At 37.6% G+C, this 26,225-nt stretch overlaps 1 protein-coding gene across 2 annotated transcripts in view; it reads right to left on the bottom strand.

Moving 5' to 3' along the window:
* Positions 1-26,225, bottom strand: part of smpd3 (sphingomyelin phosphodiesterase 3) — a 71,714-nt gene that overhangs the window by 8,142 nt on the left and 37,347 nt on the right. For both annotated transcript variants that reach the window (XM_067588968.1, XM_067588966.1), the window contains exons 5-9: positions 12,586-12,661; positions 7,648-7,809; positions 6,437-6,526; positions 2,771-2,834; positions 1,825-1,993 (exon numbers count right to left, since the gene is read on the bottom strand). In XM_067588968.1, coding sequence (XP_067445069.1) covers positions 1,825-1,993; positions 2,771-2,834; positions 6,437-6,526; positions 7,648-7,809; positions 12,586-12,661 — 561 coding nt within the window. The remainder of the gene's footprint in view (positions 1-1,824; positions 1,994-2,770; positions 2,835-6,436; positions 6,527-7,647; positions 7,810-12,585; positions 12,662-26,225) is intronic.

Raw genomic sequence — 26,225 nt, 5'->3', positions numbered from 1 at the left:
GACTGTCATTTAGGCTTACATAAAATCATATTGTGAACATTACAGTAGGAAAGCTACCGTGGCTTTTGCCCTGTAGGCCGACATTGTTGTTTGTTTTTTCTGCTGACAATTATGTGGTTGCTGCCGCTGGATGACAGATTACTCTCCACTTCAACAGTTTTCCTGGCCTTCACTGTTACGTGTTAAGCGGTGCACTGGCACACTGAAATGGAGCGGACCCAATCACAAGCTAGCGGGAAAAAAACAGATAAACAAACAGGGAGTAACCATGACTAGTGTTTAGTTAATTGGCAAAGGAAGACCCACACCAGGGCTAATTTGGTGCAGAAAACCAAGGCTGTTTTCAACTCCAGGATTTCATTTTCAAGTAACTTCCATTAATGTGATCATCAGAGGGTAGGTTTTTATAATCTAATAACGGCTGCTGTGCCAGCTGATACTATTCTGGCCACAGCTGTCACTGTTGTGTCACGGTTTATTTAGGAAAATAGTCATTATTAATATGTGCATGTCACTAATGTTGGCTGTGTGTGCTGTGATGTGTGTGTGTATGTGTATGTGTGTGATGTGTAGGCTTATTAAATGTTATTGGTCTTGTGTGGTAGGAGGGTGGCTGTCATGCATCCTTATTCTGCTGAAGTGCACACAGCTTGTGTGATGATGTGATTATTTGTAAAGAAGATTTGCATTTTGCTCAAGAAATTAGTTGCTTGTTTATAACTTTCACTTCCTCCATGTTGTTTGCTTGTTACATTGGCTGGAATTGTTATAGGTAACTTTTGCAGTACTATTGGAGAGGACAGAGTAAGTTGGGCTGGTAGCTTGCTTTTGTTCCCGACGAGGTAAGGGGGGGCCAAGGTTTAAGAGTCACATTTCGCTATTAAATGTAATGGTTGGAAAAGGTCAGCCTTTGCTTTTTAATTCCTCCAATACTACCTACCTTTGGTGTTAATATAATAAAATATGGTAATTTAAGATGCAGGGAGGGTTATGCATTTTCCTCCAGTTTCTCAGGAAAAATATTTGTAGCACACCCCAGCCACCTCCCTCCCTCCCTGATAAATAATGAAGAGTCCCTTAGACATGGGGTCTTAAGATGAATATGAGCAGTTGCTGGATGACTAAAACAGGAGAGGAAAGCTGAAAAAACATATGTCTGTCTATTATATTTAGTTTTCTGATTCATCTCAAAAAAATGTTTCTTGTCAGTAACTGGATGATTTCACTTCTTAAGAACTTCAAATATAGCAATAGCAAGGAAATTCTTTGCTTAAAATGGTCACAACTAGTACAAATGCAACCAGTAATGAGGAGTTGCAAATAGACATTGCTTGGTGTAATTGCTGTCAATTTTATTATTTAAAGTTAATATTTTATTCACTCTGAGTCAACTAATACCAAATTTAAATAGTGTCAATATAACTTTATACTTTTATATCTGTATTACAAAAACACTTGGAAATGAAACCTGTCTTATTGCATGGTAGAAATCGGTCTTAACTTAAGATCATTTAAAGGATAAGGATGGTTTATCTATAATTTCCTTGTTGTAACAGTGACCACGTTCATGGTAATGAAGGAACATGTCACTCACTGCAACAATGCAGCTCACTTATATGTCTTTAATAGTTTTTGGACATGGAGATCTACCGCACAGAGGTGTACAATATATCAGGCTTTGGATACACACACAATACTTGTTTGTAGGATCAATTCATTGTTGGTTTTGGTCATTTCATGGGATTTGTTGACAATAAGGAAAACATTGAATATTGCCAGCCTTATCCTTTAAGACTTTTCCTGTAATCCTCTGCTAAACCATACCAGTTTCCAGTCCTGCTGCAGGCTCTCGTCGCTGTACAGGATGTAGTCAATCCGGCGTCCGTTGCCCTTCAGTGGGATCTTCCTCCCCTTCTGACTGCTGGCGGGACACTGGTTCTTACTGGGAGGAAACACCAGGTACTCCTTCCTCCCCTCCTCATTCTCCATCACTCTGACAGAGACAGACAGAGATGTGAGACAGTTTGTAGAGGTTTAGACAGACAGACCAAATACAGGAAAAGTAATAAAATAACTTTCATTCAACTCATTCAATTCTAACAGAGTTGCAGAAATATTGTTACAATTTCTAGTAAAATCAAGAGTCGCTGGATCACAAATCATGGAGAGCAGTGGTAAGGCCGAAAGCTTTTTACTGGGACTTAGAGTTACAAACTCCATTAAAATTGGGTTAAATTGGGCTGGGGCTGCCTGGGGCTCAGCCTATAGGCCTACGCTCTTTTGTATCATCAGAGGACACTTAACTTCGCTCATCAAATCAGTATTACTGATTACTGTCTGTTTTCTCTGAATGCAACACAGCCCAGTTTCAGTTTAAGCTAGTTAACAGCTTCATGTTAGCGTCAAGCTAGCTATGAAGCAAGAACAAATCTGGAAATTAGATTTTGTATTCAAAATAAAAATGGTAATATATAAACAAAAATGCATATTCAAAACATGATTTAATGTCTATATATTGTTTTTTTTACTTGATTATATAGTGCTCATCTCTTGCATTATGGGGACGCACCTCCCATTGAGGACAAAAAGCCACACCCCATAATGTAAACCACACAGATTTTAGGGTTAAGACCATGAAGACTTAGTTTTTGATTAGGATATAGGCTGTGTTGTTGTAAAGGTTTGGGTAGGTCCCCTGGAAATTAATAAAGGTCAGTAGCATGTCCTCTAAAGTGACAAAAACAAGTGTGTGTGTGTGTGTGTGACTTACTTTTGTAAACTTTCCGGTGAACTGACCTCATCGTCATAAAGGCCACTGGTATCCAGTAGTGTACCTGTTGAATGACAGCGTGGAATCACATTAAAATGTATCACAGTGAAGGCAGACACAGGCTGCTGAACACATTTCTAATAATGTTCACTGACTACTCTTCATTTTAATATCTCCCTAAATGCCCCCTTTGAAAGTAATAATATGGAGAAGAAAAAAGTTATTGTTATACAGTCAAATTCCTCTTTTCTTCAGTGTAGTGAGAACTTTCTTGAGCCCAGTGAAAAACCTCCAAAAGCTATATGGTTGTTTGGACAATGAGAAAGTGGTGAAAATCTCCTTTCAAATGTTCAGATGATAATGTGTTGTCTGCACTTGTTCTGTATTAAAATGGTATTCAAATGGGCGACGCTCCAAAATCAAGCTCACTTTAACACACTCCTACTTTGTCCATTGTCTGTCATCATGCTGAGCCATACTGAACACTGCTTTCAGAGATGGATTGAAATCTGGCTCAACAGTCAGGACAGATAAACAAATACTCTCACCTCCACTCCATGTTTTTGTTTGCAGCAACATATAGTACCTGCACATATAGTCACCTGTATTCTACTTGTAGATACAATATTTAATTTTTTGTGACTTATTGATGTGCCAACATGTACCACATGTACTCACTATGATGACCATGATGAGCTCTGCAATAATTCCTGCCTACATGTCAAGTTTTTGTTGCAGCTGTTTTACAGAAGTATTGATTCAACTTTATGGACTCTGGGAAACTGGGACTGACATTTTTCTCTTTTTTCTGATGAAAAATAATCATAGAATTATGAAAAAGTTGACAATAAAATAATCACTTGTTGCAACTCAAACCTACTGCAGGACTGTTGTATAAGATCTTATTGGTTTCATTTAGGTGTACCTCATAAACTGGCAACTGAGTGTAGATTCTCTAAAAGTACAACTTTGTTTTTTTGATGTGGCAAAGAAGGCGTCAGCATCAGAAGTGTTGGATTCATTTCAGAAGTGCAGGGACCAAAAAGTGTGTGTGTGTGTGTTTGTTTGTGTGTGTGTTAAGGCCTTTTCATACTTCTGCGCTCTGTAGAGACTGTAGACTTGCACGCAGACCGCGGACATGCACATGGTTCCATTCATACTTTTTGGGGGTCCTCAGACACAGACGCATTCCACATGTGTGCACTAGTAAACAGGGTTGCGGTGAGATAACTTTCCAGAGTCGTTAGTTTTACAAACTGCTTTGCAGTCTTTTTTTGACCAGCCTTTAAACACAATTATCTGTTACTCCACTGGACTTGCTGGATCGTATTTTATTGTCTCACCGGCACTTTAAACAACACGCCCACACCAACGTAGCCCCTTATATTGTTTTACACAGGACTGCAAGGGCAAACATTGGGGGTAGGGTGGGGGGACAAGTGGGTATGGGGTAAAAATGTCCTGACAGCTCTGATGGAGCTCAGGATTCATCCATAAGGGCTGCTTTAATACAAACAATTCCACCATATAAACCTGGAATCTGTGAGTAACAGCTGACCTCTTTGTATACAATCAATGGTGTAGATGGGTAGCAGAACACAGATCATAATTAGATCCTGACTGATCCGGTATTAATGAAGTTACCGCTGTTGCGCCACGGGCATAAATGTGCACATCACTCTCTCAATTTAAAGAGACTGCAGGTATTTAATAAAGTCAAAGGAAAGAATCTGAATATCAGTTTTGATGTTTCTGCAACATCCCGGATTACATTCAGTGACAACTGAACAACATTAATGTAAAATTCAGACATTAATGTAACACATTTCTGACCTGCCTGAATCATATTAATAACTGTAACGTATTCTGATGGACATTCAAGCAGATTGTGTTATAGATGCAAAAAACTAGAGAAGTAGAAGAAGCAAAATACATAGCAGTTGATTTCTATGTGATTCACAGAAAACCTCCTGCATTTTTTTACCGAAAGTGTTGCAATATAGAGGCATTTGACGGGATACAGTGATTCTTGATTTAAAAAGAATGTGGGAGGACCGTGTGGACCTGTGGCCCCCCTACTTCTGGCACCAGTGGTCAGTAGATGCATATATCCGCCTTTATGGATCTCAGACCAAAATCCACTGTCATCAACCAGTGAACAGCCAGAGAGAGATGAGCACTCAGAGATCCTTTTGACAATGAGTATGTGAGTATGTGGGCAGGATAATGTGTTTAAAATGCCCCATATGAAGAGAGCGGCACTCTGACGTTACTCCAGTCAATTCACCAGTGTTGGGAGCTCTTATGAAAACTAGGTGTCTGACGCACAGCTTAGACTTTTCACAAGCCTAAGAGCAGGTTTTAGATCACTGAAACAAAGATGTTGAGGTGTCAGGCAGGCAGACTCAGCTACACAGACTGGCTGCTGTGCTACTTTTTACTTGTTTGGGGAAAAGTTATAGACATTGCCAATTTCAGATAGTTAACATGACCCCACTTTCCCTGACCTCATAAATTCTGACATCACCAACAAGCTGTAGTGTTAGTGTGGGGAACAAAATAAATATTGTTTCACTCCAATCTTTACCATAACTCCTAAAATACACGAGAGGCCACGGTTTCTTTACTTTGGTTTTTGGTTTGTGGTTGACATGTTTAATCTGCCATCAAGCATGAACTCAAACGCATCATCAAGAGTTATGAGAGTAGGAGATGATAAACAGAGAGAGTTTTTTTTTTTTTTTTTTACAGAAACCTTTAATCTTCACAGCTTCGACATTATGAATTTACCTATGTGTCACCGCTCTCAACTATCAGGTGGTCTAAGGCCAGCAGTAATTCCCATGTGATTTTAATACAGGACAATCTGCAAGCTGTCTGTGTATTTGGCTGGCTCGGTGGCAGGCACCAGAAGAATCCTGGAGCTCTGAGAGTGGAACATATTTTATAAAATCTATCGACACATGGTCAGTTCAACATCTGACAAGAGCTGGCTGCTACTGTATTCATTTAGGTCTTATCTTCTTTGGATAAGATTTATGAAATGAGATAATCTCCTGTCCCTTTCTTTCATTGATTCATCGATCCATTCTTCTTTTCCCGCCTTCTTCTCCCCCCCTGACTAAATGCGACCAAACAAGAAGTGCAAAATCTCCCCATCCAAATAAATAAGCCCTTCTCTAAATGAGCCCTTTCACTCCATCCTGCCCACACTGTCCCCAAAATACTGCTGGCCTAAATAACGCTTCATATCCAGACCAAAACCCTCCAGTCTTTACGTCACTAATGCCCATGTATCACCACACTGTACTGGGTGTATTTTAATTCACACAGTGGGTGCATCTTAATTTAGCCAGACAGAACCAGATTATAGTCTGCTCTGCTCTGCATGCACAGTATGGATCACCAGATTTCATTTGCCACGGAGGTTGTGTGTATAGTAACACTTGCACCTCCAGTATACCATCATTTTTGGAGCTGTAGTTTGTGGCAGTGTATTTACATATGTATATGTATATTACATATATAAGTGTATATTTTCTGAAGGTTTGCAAGCATTGAATGTTTATGTGCACTACAGTATATGTAATGTCACACTGTGACCCTATAGGAATTTGTGACTGTGTCTGTGTGCATTTGTGTGTGTGTGTTTGTGTGTGTTGTTACCCAGAGCCCATGGTTTGTCCTCCCCTGGCCCCAGGCGACACGGGTCCTTGTATTGAGTAAAAAGTGCATGCTGCTGCTCCAGTTTGTCCTCTGGAAAAAACACAAGGGCACACATAGAGGACAAAGTTGCATTATTTCTTTACTTATTTCTGCTTGGGAACAGGAGTAATAAATAAAGCTGTTTTTGTGTATTTCAATGTTTCTGTTATTTGGTCACGTGAATGTGAATGTGAATGTGAGGAATTATTGTTTGCATAAAGTATATATCCTTCTTCCCAACCTTCAATTTGTAGTTATTCATTCTTCAACCTCAACAAAAAACTAATCTTAAGACTTTTTCTTGCAGATGTTGACACTTGTCTTACCTATTTAGGTAACCTATGTTATGAAACAAAACCTATGGAAATTCATGAGATATTTATCTGAATAAAGAGTTTTAATTTGATGACATTCCAGGATAATCGGTAGAATCCTCTTCTAGATTGTATTAGAAATACAGAATATGGGTTTTTTAACATTATATTACATTACATTTATTTGGCATGTGCTTTTGTTGGAAGTGACTTACAATAAAAGTGCTAAAACTCTGTGGGACCAAAAACAACATGTTATCCAAAATTCGCTATGTGACTGGTTGTTGCTTTGGTCTGAATGAGCAAACAGCTAATCACAGAAGTGGAATTGTGAATAAAACACTGTTAATGGCTATGAAATAAAAACAGATTTTGGAAAAAGGAAATTCCTGCTGGAATGAAAATTACCTGTAATATGTTTTCCTGATAATGAGCTGAAACATGTATTGGATTATTTCAGCATTTTATTGTTGCTGCATTTCTTCATATAAATAATGGTATTTCCTAATGTATTTATTTATTAAATATTTGACACTAGGTATTATTTAGTAACTGTGATATCACATTTGAAACTGAAAGAAACTGATTGCACTAAACTTCATTATGGGAAAAGCAATAATCACATTGTTATGGGTGATGAGTCATGTGTTTCTTCATTGTAGTTCATCTTCAGGATTTTCCCATTAATGGTAAATGTATTAATCATTTCTTATTTTTCACTGTAAAAACCTTGGCACCATGCAGCTAGCTGTGTCAGAACTGCAAGAGGTCTTGTAGAGATCATGTTGTTGTTTGAACTGGTAGTAATAAAAATAAAATGTGCTATTTGGAATGTATTGATTCAGCCCCACTGCGTACCTGAAGAGCAGTTGTCAAAGTTGAGGTCTCCCAGGATGACATCAAAGGCCACCAGATCTTCCAGCACCTTCTCTCCCTCAGGTGGTTGTGATGAGGATTGGCGAAACTCTGCGCCCCACTGGAGCAACAAGTCCAGCTGCTCACATCGCACAGAGGCATCACCTGGCAGACGGTGCAGTGGGTGTAGGGGAAAGAGGGAGCAAGCAGGGAGAAAGAGAGAGAAGATGTCATAAAATCACCCCAGCATGTAACTGACCTGAACTGATCTGGAAAATAGAGCGTAAGAAAGGAAAAACTGGGGATAGAGAGCAGTTTTGTTTACCAAATATGAAATGATATATGTTATGGGTGAGAATATCACTGGATATGTCATGTACACGATAAAAAGTATCAGTTATCATACAATTTACTACCATACAATATAACACATCTGGATATGATATGGTATGATACAAAATTAAACAATTTATAATACAATACAACACAATAGGACACAATATGATATGATAGCTACAAAATTATATGTTATGATACTATACAATGCAATATATGATACAATATGATACATTACAATATGTAACGGTAGAATACGATATATTACAATACAGTTCATTATTACGATACAATACATTATGATAACTTCACAATACAGTATGATATGTTATGAAATGATATGTTACAATGTGTTATATGTTGCAGTACATTATGATATGATATATTACATCATGCTAAAATATGTTCAGAATAGAAATGATAATACAAATTATGGTATCATAATAGGGGGCAGTGTCATATATATGAAGCAGCATAGTAAACTGTGCTGCTTCATATATAACACTCCCATTACTACTGATTTTTAAATTTTAATGTGTATTACAGTAACATACTTCTGCACTAGTTATATAAAACCTTAAATCTATTGGTTTCTTGTTTTTTTTAAGTTTTACAATGTGCTGTCTTCTCTTTTTACTGCACATAGACATATACATACTGTATATGTTGCATGTTGTAACTACAGATTTGTGCACACAACAAAGTCCTGTTCTTATTTTTTTTTGTAACATTTTGTTCACTAAGTTGTTGGTTTGTTACTAATTTTAGTGACATAATATTAAGTCACTTTTGGTTCTATTTTGCTTTGGCAACATTTGCCTCTGTCCACTCCTGCCAGTAAGCAGATAAATAAGAGTTAGAGAGAGATGAGAGGAGGTGAATAGAGGGAGGCAGTGGGTGAGAGAAATAACAGCTGAATAGTGGAGAGTGTGAGAAACAAAGAGGTGTCAAGATATTGGTGGGTGAGTAGGTGGCTTTGGCTTTGATTACTCTCAGCTCCAGCTCAAGTACATGTGAAATGTAATGTTTCTTTTTTTCTTTTTGTGTTACTGGATCACGAAGAGAAAGATGAAGCTGGGGGTTGTGGGGGTGTGTTTGCTGTACATTTGCCTATGCATGTGTGTATATGTGTGTGTATTTGTGCGTGTGTGTACTTGATTGTCTCAGCTTGGCTTAGCTCTCTCTGTGCAAAAATGTATTTATGAGGAAAACTTGCCCAAAAAAACTTGGATGATGTTAATTTATATATTTGTAACCTAACAAAAATCCACTAAAAGCTCTAAAGTAAAGTAAGTATGACTAGGATAAAATTGGAAAATATAATTGAGTATTGCTGCCTTCTTTTGTCTGACTTTGGAAGATGAACCTTGTATCTATTGCTCTCAGCATTTAAAAGTTGTTAAATGATTCATTAAAACAGTCTTTGTGAATTCACAAATTTGGGAATTTCCAATTAACAACCAGGAAGTCAACAAAGCGGTAAATACCGGTGGGAAATTCAGTCAAGTTCAAATGAAACATGATGTTTCACAACACATGATGGCAAACAGAAATTCAGGTTAGTAATACATACAGCATATTCACATAACTTTCCATCATAGTGTGTGATGACTAAATGACTATCACATGTAATGATGAGCAACATGATTAAGCTGCTAACATGACCAAATCAGCAGGGCCTCCATTATTTACTGTGCATCTTGCTGTGTCTTTTTTAATAATTAACTTCATGTGGTCTATTTCCAAGTGACCAAAGAACAATTGAAAATAACGTTGGGGGGACAGATATGCCACTCACCACTGGTCAGGGTAATGCAAAAAACAAAATACTACACCCTTCCAAAAAGGAATATGCTAACATGTCACAATGTCAGGCTGAATAAGGGGAAACAGCTATTCTACCACAATGACATAATTCCTTAGGTTGACAAGCCTCTAAAACACCTTTGTGATTAATGGGAACACTAAAACTCATCAAATGAAAAATAATTTAAATCAGCCCTTATATTGTTCCCTTCCATTCATTACTTATTGTGTGGAAGTATGGTGCAATACATATAACACAAATATAAATCCAATTTTAATACTTCAAAATATCTACAAGAGAAACTAAATTAATGAAGAGAAACTAGAGAAACAAAAGCAAAAATACTTATCAAGAACCACCCCATGCATATTACAGGAAATGCTTTACATTTCAGGAACTTGGTAGATCCTGATACAGTACAGACCATGTATAAAGCCAAAAACAAATTACTACCTGAGTACCCAAGAGATATTTAAAATGAAAAACCAATATAACTTAAAAATAATGTGCATGTTTAATAAACAAGGGCTCAGGACTAATGTAAAAAATCATGTATTTCTGTTTAAGTGGTTAATTTATGGAAAAGCGTCACCAGTAAATGTGTGGCACACTTTCTCAGTGGACAAAGGAAAAATGTTTTTAAACTTTGAATGAATGAGTACGATGGGAATAGTGTAAAAATTTTGTCTGATGTTACCTTTTGATGTTAAATACATTGTCTAAAAAGTTGTAGCTTGTAGCCAACATATTTATTTTTTGAAGTCATAGGAAAATTGTCTGCAAGCAACTTGCATTTTTGAAATTGTAGAGGAAATATTCTCCACACAGAACAGAGAAAACTGTCTGTAGCACTTGAATGATTTCTATATCTAATCATAACTTCTTTGTATCCATTGCTGACAGAGTATCTGATTGTGCTCATCTGACATATAGAGTTCCTCAAAGGTCAATCCTGGGGCCTCTTTTATTCTCCCCTTATGGCACATTAACCATCAGTTTGACTGTGTTTCTAATCAATGCTATGCTGATGCTGTCCAGCTTTATGTATATGTGAAACTTAAACTTTCAAATCTGGCCATTTTACACAACTTTCTTAAGGAGATTAGTGCCTGGGTGTCTTACACTTTCCTTCAGTTAAATCAGAACAAAACTGAAGTTCTGGCCTTTGCCCCAGATTAGACGAATTAGAAATTTTACATCAGCACTTCGCTGGTTCCCTGGCTTCTAACTCAAAGGTTGTTCCCAGAAACATGGGGGTCATTTTTGATTCCCACTTAAGTTTTGAGAAACAACTTAAGTCATTTATTCTTTACTGTCATTTTCAATTAAGAAACATTACCAAACAACTCTCCTTCTTATCTCTGCAACAACTCAAACAAATAATCTATTGTTTTGTCTCCTTACATCTTGACTATTGTTATGCACTCTATTCTTGTTTAAGCGAACAAGCTACCACAATTAGTCAGTTCAAAATTCTGCTGCATGATTACTAAGACTCCACAGTTTTCACCCTAGTGCTGGCTCATTAAATTGGTTTCCTGTTACATTTGGGATTGAATTTTCTAAGTGCTTTTAAGGCGTTACACATTTTGGCTTCATCATATATCAGTGAGTTGCTGATCCCATATAGGTCCACTAGGCCTCTCAGAGCATCAGAATAAGTGCTCCTGCAAGTGCCGTCCCATGCTGTGGTCATTGAACATTTTCTGTCCTGGCTCCCAGATCATGGAACAAGTCAGCAAACTCTGCTGAATGTTTTAAATCTCAACTCAAAACCTATTCAGTCCCAAAGACATTTATTAATGCATCCTTGCCCTGATTTATCCCTATTCTTTAACAACAAGATTTCACTGAAACACACATTGATAAAATTCCTACTACTGCTGCTGCTGTAGTACTGATGCTACAACCAGGAGCTTTTACACACCTGGGAAGCTGTCATAACAGGTGCGTAGGAGAGGAACAGAACACAAGACTCGCTCATATCAGCACTACACTCGTATAGTACTCTAGACACTAGACAATGAATACTATACTAAATGTCGAATCAGATTACTTTCAGATAAAGATCCAACCATTTACAGCCAGTTTAGTATTATTTTTTTCTTAAATATATTTTCTGTATGTGAGATCTTCTGTCTATAAGATTTCTCATAAAAAACTCTTTCTTCCCAGAAAAAAATCAGGTCTCAGTGCTCCTCCCCCTTTTTTCCTCCCCGTTCTCCCTGTCTTACTCCACATCCAACTCCCCTCCCCCCAAAGGCTTTATGTTTGATGTATCTTTAGAAACAGCCCTGGCACTGCTATATTTAGACCTGTGAGAAGCGTAGGAGGAGCCCAGAATAGCAGGCGAAGGTGGGAGAAGTGTCTCTGGTAAAAAATGAGGGAGGCATCGACCGGAGGCTTTAAATAGGGCTGTGACGCCTTAAACAGCTTGAGCCAGTTGCCATGGGAACAGCAGGAGGAGGAACGCAGGGGTTTTGATGCGCCCATTTATCTAGCTATCTGGACATACAAACACACACACACACACACACACACAAATGGCTATGTGTGTCGCTGTATTATTGTTGCTATCTGGCTGTCCTAGAGCCAGACAATCACAAAGACACATGCACACAGAGCTAAGATCCACTCTTAGTACTAAACAGCCTTGAAAAGTGAAAGACAGTGTCATGGAAATCATATAAATACATTTATATGTGCATGTGCATTCAGTTGTGTGTATGGGGATGTGTGTGTGTTTTGAGAGATAAAGAAAAACAGTGAGAGATGGAGAGTTTGAGTTTTAATTGTACCTTCTATGGCGTGGAGGTGCGTACACGTGAGATATCCCACAACCCTTTGCTCCTGATGGGAGGTGCCCACGTGAACCTGCAGGGGACCAGAGACAAACATGACATGATGTCAGTGCACTGTGTTCAAAAAAGCAATATCAAAACCCACTTAACAAGTGTTTGCGTATGTAAAACATGCCAGGTGTGAAACTTTATTGATCCCTGTGGGGAAACTGAGTCATTACAGCGGTGATTTAATAACAGCAGTTAGGGGTGCAACGTAACAGGAGTAGGGGTTCCTGGGAGAAGAAAATAATGACAAATATGTACCATGTGAAAATATACTAAAGGTGTGAAGCATTAGAGAAGCACATTGCATTCACCAAAAAAAAAAAAAGGAGACATATTTATGTAATGTTGTTAAGACTTCTGTATGTTGTAATTATGACTTAACAGCTGACAACTGAAAAAAAATCTCACAATTATGTGTCTTTAAATGATAATGTTATAATATGTATATGTATGTATAATGAGATCTGTTTCTTTTAATAATTATGTTGAATCATAATTATCATCATAAATATTATTATCATAAGTTACATATTTTGTAATTACAAGATCCTTATCTAATAATTATGAGATATTTCTCACCATTACGTGACTGTAATCTGAATTTCAAAATTCATATCTAATATTTTTAATATATATATATATATTATAAGAGATTAATCTTGTATTTATGAAAAAACATAATTTAGATACAATCTTGTAATTATGACATAATCAATAATTACATTATTTTGTAATTATATAATAATTATGTACATAATTACAAGATGAGATCCTGAAATTCAAGATCCATGTCTCATTATTACATATAGTTTCTGAATATACATACACTTCTATATATGCTATATATACACCATATCTATAATGTATATAGATATAGTCTCTTGTAATTATGAGATTGTATCTATAAGATATTTATGAGATACATGATGAGATTATGAGATTCGTCTTGTTACTATGAGATTCTAAGTCATAATTAATCAATAAGGCCTTCAATTTTTTTTTCTTTATGTGGATGCAATATGATTTTATCAAGCATATTCATATCATAATTAAAAGCATATCAACATCTGTCACATTAGAAGGGTATGAGAATATGGAGAAAAAACAAGAAAAAAAAAAGAGCATGTAATAGGTCCTTTCATATGTATGGAAAGTGTGTGTTAGAATATATGTTACTGGCAATACCAGTTAAACTATAAACATGTTTTAAATAAATAGAATTTATTCAATTGAATATTTAAATTAAATAGAAATAACATTTGGATTCAAGCACTATGAACTGAACTTTTGTAACTTATAGAAAAAAAGGTATAAATGTAAATGTTAATAAGTTTACAGATAATATTGTTGTTGTTATTTTAAATCAGTTTGTACACACATATTTCTCTGCACTGATTGTGCTCTAATAGCTGATTGCAGTCTGCTGCAGCTGGAGCATTAGCATGTATTTTGATGCTGTTGACTGATGTTACTAAAAAAGGGGACGATGCAGTGAGCATTGCTGGAAAAATGCTGTCTACAGCATCCCAACATCCAGACATTTGCCTGTTATGTGCAGTTTTATACATATTGTAGCAAACATATGTAGTATACTATGAAAAAACTGGGCTACAGAAATGTTCTGTCTCCCATTTAAAGATTTTTTCTTGGTTTAAGTCTCATAAAACACATCATGCTAACTGCATGGCTAATATATAATAATGATGGATTGCCACAGTCATGGTCACCAGTGGATGAATCCTAAAGACTTTGGTGATTCCCTGACTTTTCTCCAGCACCACTGTAAGGTTCCGTTTTTGCTTTGTAGCGCAAAATGTCCCGACAATTATTGGATGACTTACCATCAAATTTGGTGCACACATTCATGTTCCCCGCAAGAATATGTAATATTTATTAAGTGCTAATTATCAAATGCTAACATGCTAAATTAAGATGGTGAACATGGTAAACATTATGCCTGCTTAGCAGCAACATGTTAGCATTGTCATTGTGAGCATGTTAGCATGCTGACATTAGCTTTCATTTTTGTTTATTCATTCATTCAAGGTTTTCATTATCCAGACATATTCTGAATCACCGGTATCTATGATCATACCAATAGGTATGATCATAACAAATAGAACAAATAGAAAAAAAGCAGTTTTCTACATAAAGATGGTGTTGATTATTACTTGAAAAAATATGTTTGATTTTCTCACTGACATTTGCAGTCTTGACATTTTTCACTGCATTATGAATGGCTTGCCATGGTCCCAGGGGCACAAAACATTCTTCATCAGCAGGAAAAAAAAGTCAGCTATTGATCATTGTAAACAAAAGGCTTCTATACTGATACCATCTGCAACAACTGCAAAATAACCTCTAGTATTTTGCTATCATCACCAGTGTCTTCAATGTAACACTCCACTGAAAGACCTAAAGATGATGTATCTGGGTTGGAGTGAGCCTACACATTTGGGGAAAACTAGTCTTGTCAACAAAACTAAGTGAAGTGAACAAACAGTAGTTGAAAAAATACAAATTGTTTGGGCTGTTCATTCTTTACAGTCATGTTGTTTGAAATATCAAACAGCATGATTCTAAAGTGTGATGTTCTGCACCAGAGGTAGGCTGAATCAATCAGCGTGAGCTAAACACAGCACTAGAGATATTATTTTTTCAACACATCCTCATACACTTTATACATTTTTCAGTACTTCTTGCCAACCTCAATTTCTCCACTCCCCAGGCAGCAGAGTGTGAGCAAAGCAGCAATATATTCAACATCACTCAAGGTTTAATCAGACACCTTTAGCATCAGTGTTTAGAAGTCCTTCAGCCACACAGAAACATAACACAGAGCCAGGCTAAGGATGAGTCTGGCAGCTCTGAAGTGCTGGTGGGTGGATACAGACTGATGAGGAGGAGGAGGAGGAATAAAGGGTTGCAGAGAAAGGGAGATGTGATTGTGGGTATGGTTAGTTTGAAGTGAGAAGGCGTCTGGGTGGAGAACATCTATAACAAGACAGAATACACCCTCATAGAGGCCAGCTTAGAGTCAGCCTTGGACAGGAATATCATAAGAGGTGAACTGCTCCTATAGAAGTCATAGAATTAGACCTCCGTTTACTACCGAATGTAAGTAACAATCCACAATGGAGCATTTTTAACCAAAAGTGACTATTGCTAGTTGCAACATTATAGTAATTCAATGTGCTGTTATCTAGTTAATACATCTGCTGCCCTAAAAGCTCACTGTCTGGTAGGGTTTTTGCTCAGAATAATCCTCTGACAAGCAGGAAAACTACTTTCACCTCTCTGCTCTTTTATTTAACAGAAGAACAGCTGGTCTTTCTGTGTTGAGTCTGCATGTTCTCCCTGAGCCAGTGTGGGTTTCCACAAGGTGCTCTGTTTTGAATATGAATGTGTATGTTTTTTTATATATTCCATGGTAGAAAAGTAACCTGGATGGATGGATGGATGGAGAAGCCACAGCCACTAATGCTAAACAGAGCAACTTGCACTGACTCAAACTTTATCATGAGTAAGTCCAAGGATGAGAAAAAATGAAAATCACTTTATAGGATTTTTTATAGGATCTGTCAGTCCTATCAGTTATGATAGAATATTACTCACTATTTTCATTGCTGAGATCTGGCAACTCCAATAGCCACAACTTTACAATAGAGTCCATTACGTCAAGCAGCACAGGTTTGAAACAAATACAGAGTTAAATTTCAGTATCCAAGCAATTTATTCGGAAAAACCCCAGAGTGAATGCATCCCAAATGTCTGCTGTATTCACCTATTCCCTTTTAAAACTGCATGAGACCACAATTATGGCAGGAATGGTAGATTTAATGGATGTCGGACAGTTGGAGACAAAACTTTAAATCTGGATTAAATTATTCATTTTTGCTACTTTGGGGCAGCAGAAGAATCTTTAAACACAATATTGACCTATTATCACTTTGTAAAGGTGTGAACAAGTAAGCAAACAGCTGCCTATGTACAAATCCAGCATGGCCATGGTGAAAGATTAACATCCATTTCGAGTAGTGTTTCCACCTGAAGAAATCCAATATCCACTCTAAGATATCTGGCTTTTAGCAGCTATATGCTCCACTAAATTCATCAGCTAATTGCTAACTTTGTTTGTCTGCTGTTTGGTTCTGGGTAGGTAGTGTACACTATGCCCATCAGAGCTTTTTTGCTCAGAGCATATACTGCTGCTGTGGGAAACAATGCTGATGGGAGTGGTGAGACTGAACCATAGCAGTAAAGTTGTGGGCTGTACAGAAACCAGAACAATGAGCTGAGGGGAACTTCAGAGTTGAGTGATAATTCTCTGTGGTTTGTCATGAGGAACAACACGTTTCATATTAGTCATGGTAAATTCATCCATTGTTAATATGAAAATATTGATAAGTGCAGCTTTAAAGTGTGGACTTAAGAACAAGATTGAAACAAACAAACAAAAAACAAGACTTAAAATATGAACACTGCTTATTCTATATATATATATATATATATATATATATACATTCTGTAAAGTTAACTACTTTGATGTTTGGTTGCTCACTAGCCATTTTCCTGCCTCTTACCTCAAGCAGCAGTAACTTAAAAACATATCTGATGTGTGATGCTCTCAATCAGTTAAAAACAAATGTGCACAATTTACGATCAACTCATGTCTACTATAATGAAGAAAGAAATCAGTATTTATCTCTTTGGCGACTTAGCTACAGTGTTACAGCACCCCACAGAGGACAGGACTTTCATTTAGACAAATGGAAACTGATTGCCAATAATGTTTTGGCTTGGTATCTGTGCGGAGCTCCTAATGAAAAACCCTAAAAACCATAATAAAGCATTAGCCTAATTAGCCTGACTTTAAAACCAAACACAAAGCTCACACTGTAGACTGAAGCACAGTAAATATACCTTACAAAGGCCATACATTTCCCTCCAAAGATTTGAGGCACTAATTCAATTACTCTTAATGGAATAAGTGTCTAGAAGAGCAAAAAAAACCAATTTTCTTAAATGCACTAACAGATGGTACATTAACTTTTCTAATAATGTTGAAAAAGGTGTGAGTCAATGACTGTATTAGTAGGTTGAAACCTGTATTACTGTATATTTTACTTTCCATATTTCCATACACAATAAATATTACATATTTAGTAATCCATGTTTAAAGGAAAAGTTTGACATTTTGGGAAATATTCTTGATGCTTTTTGAGAGTGGTATTGATCCTCTCATTTAACTCAGCAAGACGGCAAAGAAGCGAATTTCCCAAAAGATCAAACTATTTCTTTAAGTACTAATATTCCAACTGTAATTAGATCCATAAATTACAGTGGTAGTTTTCCCACTGAGTCTGCTTTAACCACTATGTGTAATAATTACAAAAATAATATAAGACCCACATTTGATTCTGTTACATGACTTAATTCCTTCATTGCTTTTACTTTTGCAGTTTGAGTTCACAGGGAGCATTAAAGTTTCATCGGATCATCTTATCCTGTCTTGTTTCCCCCATCTCTCCTGACTCTGTCCTCATTCCTTCCTCTCTCTCTCTCTCTCTTCCTTCCCCTCTGCTCTTCTCTCTACCTGCATGCTGTGCTCTGTATTAATATTTCAGGGGCTTATCTATGCTTCAATAGGTGTGTGTGCACTCTGAAACTGACAAGAGGCCTGAAGAATTTCTCTTGTGTGTGTGTGTGTGTACGCACTCATGCATGCAAGAAAGAATAGACTCTCAATGTGTTTGTATTGTCAGTGGTCTCTGCAGAAGAAGAAGTTCAGATGATGCCGACGCTAATTGGAGTTCTGTGTAGTGACACAGGAAAGCCTCAACTGGAAGCAATTTATACTGAAAAGTGTTTCTCCTTCTGCTCTGTATGAATAAAAATAACATGGGATGAAATTAACTGCATTTCTTTAAAAATAAAACAGAAAATGAATCAGAGTGCAAGATATGAGATGCTAAAACTTCCCAAGACTTCCTCTTATTATGGGGTATTGAAAAAGAACTGAGCGGAACTGAAATGAGCTGTGAGAGGCGATTTCACACTGGAAGCCGAGCTGATTTATGAAAGCCTGATTACAAAACCTTGAAGGCTGCTGTAACTAATTACCTTAACTTTACCATCAGACGAGGAGTGAAGATTTCACCTTGCATTACTTGCATGAGATTGATTGCTTCACTTGAAAACCAAGCAGCCAGATTGTCTTGATGACAGACAGAGGGCAGAAAGCAGCAGGGTGACAGATGAGCTATGGTTTTGTTTGTCGGTCTGTCCAGGTGAATAAAACTGCAGACATTCTTAAATTTGAAACCTTTCACTGTAAGTTTGGCAGCAGTGATATCTTTAGGGAATATAGTGTAGTCAAAGGGTGTTTTGCTGCTGTAAATCCTATGGGGTGCTAGAGATTTACTGGTGTCTGGATAGTATCCTGAATGCAGCTGACTGCTTTAACTTTACTGTGGCAGACAATTTATTACTTAACTTCTACCTTTTCTAAAGCAAAGTTGCTTTAATTTCACTCTTTTTTATTAATTGAGATATTTTTAAAGTCTTACCTCCCAAGTCAATCAAAATAAGTTCAAATGATGTCTCAGGTAAATCGATACAGGTCAAGTCTCAAGTCAGTTGCAACAGATTCAACTCATGTCAGCAGTCAATCAAGACAAGTTCAAGTCAAGCCTTGGTTCAACTAAAACAAGTCTAATTCAAGTCTTAAGTCAATTGAGACAAGTTCAATTTAAGTTGTGAGACATAAATTAAGATGAGACTTTCAAGTGCCAGGTCAAGTCCTTAGGCAAGTCCAAGTCAAATCTCAAGTCCTTGTTTTGCTAAAGTTGAGTCTCAGCTATACAGCTATATCATATAGTAAACACTGGAAAATTGAGCAGGAATTGGATCATTTAACGTTTGTATAAACACAGCTAATCAATAGTGAATAGAGGGGAGTCAGGGGTGGATTTGGGGAATTCTCCCATTGATTTCCATTCTAAAAAAATCTAGATTTGAGTGTGTCCCTGTTTTGAAGCCTAATCCGTAGTAATGCATTTAAACTGCATATTTACACACACACAACCACACACACGCAACTCTTCAACCATGCACTTAGTAGTTTGAAATAATTATAAGAGGGGATAAATGTTGAGACTGAAAAGCTTTAATTACTGCGCCAGTGCTGGCTCTCTCTTTAGGGAGACATTTTTAATTAATATTCTATCTCTGCCTCTCTCTCTCTCCCTTTCTCCCTTTCTCTTCCTCTTGAGTGCGTCACTACTCCACAAGAGACAATCCAGATTTATGTTGCTGACCTGCTGCTGCTCTCCAAGTAAATACATCCATCGGGAAATTATGAGAATGAGTGTGTGCCTCTGGTTAGATTTTCTAGAGAATTAATTCATATAGGAAAACAGTTTTAACATGATTATAATTGAAAAAAAAAACCCAGTCTGAGGTGGCTGGAGGTCGATTTTTGACATCATGGGCTCATTTGGTATAGAATCAGTTCATTGCAATGATAAACACAAATCATGTGCTAGATACTTTGACCCAAAGTGTCTTAAAATATAGTGTATTGCTGTAAGGACTAGAAAAGAAGTAGTGGTCTGCAGTTGTCTGTACAAAAAAGGCCATAACAAATAATATGTGTAAACCAGAACTGCTGAATAATTTTCTGGCTTGTCAAAAAAAGGTGTTTCTCTGAATGAGGCAAATAATAATTAAAATCCATCATTGTAATACATTTCCAACATTCTCAGACGAACTCTCTGTCAAACAAAACCATCACTATTGACGGATTATGCAAAACCCTTAACAATGTTTAGTGTTGACATACAAATGGTAAATTTAAAATGGTAACTAAAGTATGATCAAGGTTAGAGAAAGTTGATGGTTATAGCAGATAAATTATGGTTACGGTATGGTTAGCGTTAGGCAACTAAAACACTTGGTTAAGCTTAGGGAAAGAATACGGTTGCAGTTGATTAAAAGGCAAACATTAATTGCAGGATGCAAATGATGGTCTTCTGCTTTTAATTCAGACATTCCACACACCCATCCACCACCCCGACCTCCACACCACTCTCTACTTTCTGCCCCGCTACATGAACAGCACACGAGTTGCTGCCAAGTGAATGTTGGCACTGGGTGTAAAATTATGAGGTGCAGAATCGTCTAATATGGACATTCATGTAATTTCTAGGTATACTGAGCTACTCAGACTGAAGTTTTAATGATAAATAACGGTTGATCTAATGCGTCAATATGATTTCCTTCTAACACAATGGACAGTATCAAAAACAATCTATAATGCAATATCAGGTTTTAGTGTATGTTTGATTCATTTTGTAACATCATGACAAGTTGTGCATTTTTTGGTCCAATACAGTTTTTGGTCTTTCATATAGAATTTGCATATAATTAATGTCACAAGTCACACAAACTGATATTGGTTCAGGCAAGTTTTTACATTTGGTGTAATCAGAGGTATAAAGATATAAAACTGTGTGTAGGTTCAAGACTAAAATTATGTTTGGTACTGTAGAAATACGCATTTGCACTTGTCAGATTTATAAAGCTGTGCATACTCCCACAGTTAGGCATATATGGATGTAGACATTCCCCTTATCAACAGTTTGCTTTTAGACACCTCTGTAGATAAAACACAATTTCACTTATTATGTCTGTGCGACACTGGTGATGTCCTCCAACAATGCCAGAGCAGGATCATAATTTTTACACACTGAGGAAACCCCAGTTTATCACACATGCATCATTTATAATACACCTTTGGCATATTACAATCAATAGCTGTAATATACAGTATGCTTACAGAAACTGGCAACTTAAAGGAGAAATGTTGCATGTTACAGGAAGGTTTATGATGATATAGTGTGTTTCAAATAAATAAAAGTAGTTAGTATGAACACTGATGCTCTAATGGCTGAACAGAAAAAGAAATGAGCGTCACCTATGGAAACTCAAACATCATCAACAGATAATCCAGGGAAGCTGGTGTTACAGCACCACCCACAGTATTTTGACCAAGCGGCAACCTCTGGGGCTGAAAAATGAAGCCAACGCAAAAGTGCCAAAAACTGCAGTTCCTTGAATGGCCACTTGAGAATGGCTTCAAAAGTGAGTCAATCCCCATAGAACTCCATGTTAAAATGCCCAACTTAACAGCAAAAATAAACATGTTTGCAGCCTGGTACAAAAAGAGTTTTGGTCTCTATAGCTAATTTCCCCTTTCATGACAACTATACAGGGGGTGAATTTTTATACAACTCACCTGTTTAAATTTTATTAAGGCTTAAAGTTATTCATAATTAAGGGCGTGGCTGCTTTTTTTGGGTGCCGTCACAGGCAAGTTGCTACCACAGCGACAACGTTGGTTAGTTTTGGTCACATAAAATAGTCTTGTTGAGTGTTTGGTTGTACTAAAAGACCCTCTAAGGAGTCGAATGTTCAGTTTTTTCCAGTAAGTACATTTTGTTTTAATGGTTCTAGCATTAGCATTATCACAGTTAGCCATAGACTGTTAATACACTGTGCGAACCAAGTTAGCAGCTAGCGTTAGGGTGAGCTCCAACCCTGTTGTCCGAATAGCATCACTTCTGGCCCCCAAAATCCAACATGGCCACAGTCAAAATGCAAACTCAAGGCTTCAAAATGGGAGTCCACAAACTAATGGGTGACATTACAGTGGCTAAGTCCATTATTTTTTACAGTCTATGGTTTTGACTGACAGGTGAAAAAAAGCACAAAAGCATCACGGTAATGAGAGCTTACTATCAAACAACACAAAATGGACAAAGGAGGGATTTCAAAGATCACCACTTTTAACAGTGACTTATGACCGAAAATCCTTGCTTGTGTTTGATATAAAAGAACAAACACAGTATCTGGTAGCCGCAAAGACAAACACAGCGTGAACATCAGGTACATCAAATGAAAAGCATCTAATGAGATGCATCCCAGCTGGCGGCGAAGTGAGCCTGAGCGTCGAGTCGTAATGAGCACCAATGACCAAAAGGTTCATGGAGGGGAAGCCAGGGTTCACAACAAGATGCTGCCTTGGAGAGCTGCCAAGATGTCTGGAGGACCGAGAGGGGCGAGATATGAACAGAAGGCAGATCAAAGCCTGCAGCTGGCCATGAAACAGGCAGGTTATAAGGAAAGGCTGTAGCAAAATCTAAAGCTGAACTGTGTTACATTGATGAGAGCGACAACACACAGATGGGACAGAGCTCACTGCAGGAAGAGATAAAAAGTGTGGTTCTTAAAAGCTCCTTTAGTATTGATGGTTTAGAGAATGGCACACAAAATGGCTCTTAACAGTGTCTCAAATGTTTATTTGAACTCTGGTTCGTTTTATTAGCTTGTTTGGGCATTTGACAATTCAAACTCAGGAAACACTGAGTGTTTGGAGACTTCAACTTTGAAAATGTTAGGTCATCACAAATTGGTTGTTTGATGGTGCTCTCCAAAATCCTCCAATGTGCATTTCAAAAATGACTCATGCAAGCATTTATGTATGTAACAACACACACTTAACAGCTGTGAGAGCACTATTTCTGTGAAACAGCAAGGACCCTGCACAAGTACCTGAATGAACACCAGAAAAAGACAATATCAGCTGTCTGTACACCTGACCTAAACCCAGTCACAGCATCAACTGGGAGGAATTCAAAGGAAAAGATCAAGGAGGACATTCAGATTTGACACCACAGAGACAGAGGTTAACATTTTCCCCCATATATGACCACATGTTATTTTGTTCCATGCTTAGGTAATGTGATGGCAACTGAACCATCATCTGAACCAGTGACTATTTTTTATCAAACTATAATTCCCAATGTTAACAATGAACTTTCATTCTCACAGTGGGTTGTTCCTGTATTTTTGAATAAACCAATACAGTTTTCTGGAAATTACAGTTTCAAATGTGTCCAATATTCTGTTCTAATCATGGAGCACCAATTAATCACAGCAAAATTCTTTAAAACAAGCTGTAGCCTGTTGTTTTGTAACGGCTCATTCAGAATAAAAATCCAGACAGACTACAGCAGACAAACCAGAGAAGCAAATGTGCTCTGAGTAAACAGAAACACATTTTAACATCTGAGAATCCAAGCATGAAGGGAGATTTTACAGTAAAGGGGGCAGATATGTCAGTCATGCTGGACTTGAAGAAATGTGGTTGTAGCTGGCATTATATTTCCTAGCAGTAAAGGGAATAAATTTGTTCAACATTGTTTGGTTTCCTCCGCTGTCAGTTGGGAGCATGAGCAGCTAGCATTGAGACATGTACCTGCCAGGTGGCTGACAGCCAGCTTGTCAACGGGACCTGGAATGACCTCATATAGGAGGAGGTGGTGAAAACAGGGATGTGAGGTGAGCTTGTATACTGCAGTGACAGTCAGTAGGCGGCAGGGTTAACAGAATGAAGCTGTCAGCATGCAAGCTGTGATGAAGTGTGTCTTTATTTGATCTGGTATATGTAAGGGCATGTACGGACACAAACAAAAAAAGGCTCACACACAAATACACACAGTACATACAGGTACCCATCCTCATCATCAGGTCACATAAAGAAGTGGATCCGACCCAGCAGGACCTGGATCCAATCCAGACTCATATCCTGACAGTCACAGAATGAGGCTGATTAATGAACTTTTTTCTCTCCATGGAGGACAGACAACCTGTGTGTGTCTCTGTGTATTTTCTTCTAATACAGAGTAAGAAGGACTGCAGGTCCAAAGAATCACAAACAGGAAGAAGTACATTGGTAGCTGCTGTAGAAACCCCATCACACTGCATTAGTGCAGTGGTTGACGTGTCATAAACCCATCTGGCTTCCTGGGCAGGCACAGGGGAACCACTATGAAAGTGCCTCCTCTATGCATTAAGACTGCACATAATGTCATGTCACATCTACATGAGATCTGTCTTACTGCTGAAAGTCTCTAATGGACTCCAGGACTTAAAAGTTAGGGTTGGCACACGTCAGACTGCAATGGGAAACATGACAGGATCTCCCTCAGTGACGGTTGGGAGGTGGAGCAATTCTTGAGTCTCCATATATGATCACTTTATGAGCAAGGAGGCTTTTCAGTGTGTACAAATGCGAACGACAAATCTTAATAGAGAACTAATTCAGAGCTCACATCAAAGTGCTGCCCTGACTGCAGACTAATGATTCCTGGACCACAGAAATAACTTCCACACAAGGTATACAATGGAGTAAACCAATCAATTACAGTAAGTAACTGTGAATAAACCTGTGGTTAGTGAATATAAATGACTGTTATAACTGATTTTTAATTTAATACATATCTTGATGGGGGAAAATTAAAATATGTCATCAGTTCTTAAATTTGATAATGTTTTCAAAGTCTTCAACATCACATTTGTCAAGAAATCATCTTATTTCTAAACATGTTTGAAGCCGTGTTATTGACGTGGCTTTATGGATGGCAATATTGGTCTGTCAATCCTTCCACCACTTTGGTCCAGACTGAAGTATCTCAACAACTATTAAATTGAGTGCCATAAAATTTTGTACAGACATTCATATTCTCCAGAGGATGAATTCTACTGACTTTGGTGATCCTCTGACTTTTCCTCTAGCATCACCATGAGGTTGACATTTGTGGTTTTAAGTGAAATTTCTCAACAACTATTGAATGGACTGTCATGAAGTTTGGTTCCTAACAACAGTCATCTAGTGCCATCATCATGTCTTAAATTTTGTCCAAACCCTACATTTTTGACTTGCAAAACCCGTGACTCTCCCATTAGCCTCAGCAGTACCTTGTGTTAAGTGCTAATTATCTAGTTTTAGCATGCCAGCATTCTAAAGGAAGATGGTGAAAATGGTAAACATATATTTGCTAAACATCAGCAGGTTAACATTATATTGTCATTGTGTGCATGTTATCACACTGGCATTAGCATTTAGCTACGGCTGTGCCTAAGTACAGCCTCACAGAGCTGCTAGCATGGCTGTAGACTAGTCTTGTTATATATCTAATAAAGAGTCCAACATTCCTTCTTCTGTGGAGTAACAACTATTGTTCACAATGTGTTGTGAGCAGTATTTTTAGGGGGGCGGGACAAGTACCTATACATGAAAGTGTAAAGTGCAAACTGTGTGTTAAATGCCACAAGAGAATGGAGAATCTGAGAAAAGCCAGTTGATGGATATGAATGCATGCAATTGTAAAAGTCCTGTCTGCACCCAGCATGAGTCTTTTGGTAGCTCTGTTGCATTGTAATGGGTACACCTAAAATGTTGATTAAATTATAACACAGCTTTTAAAATCAATATAACTCCCTCTGAATAAATAGCTTTTTAAACTTTTCAGCTCATTTCTTACCTAACTTGATGCTAAAGGCCCTGGAAACACAAGGCAACATGTATTTTTTTGTTTCTCCCCACAACTATGGGAGAGGTGAAAGGTTGTGAGTTTGCTGTAATTATCTTGGCATGTGCACTCACCACAATGCTGAATGTGTTATACTTGAATGGATGTGGGTGAAAGTGAGTGTGTTTAAGTGCTGTCTGCAATCTGCAGGTT

This window comes from Thunnus thynnus, chromosome 5, assembly GCF_963924715.1.
Source record: "Thunnus thynnus chromosome 5, fThuThy2.1, whole genome shotgun sequence".
Classification (NCBI taxonomy): domain Eukaryota; kingdom Metazoa; phylum Chordata; class Actinopteri; order Scombriformes; family Scombridae; genus Thunnus; species Thunnus thynnus.
The sequence above is the reverse complement of the archived record's forward strand: the minus strand, read 5'-3'. Positions and strand labels throughout refer to the sequence as shown.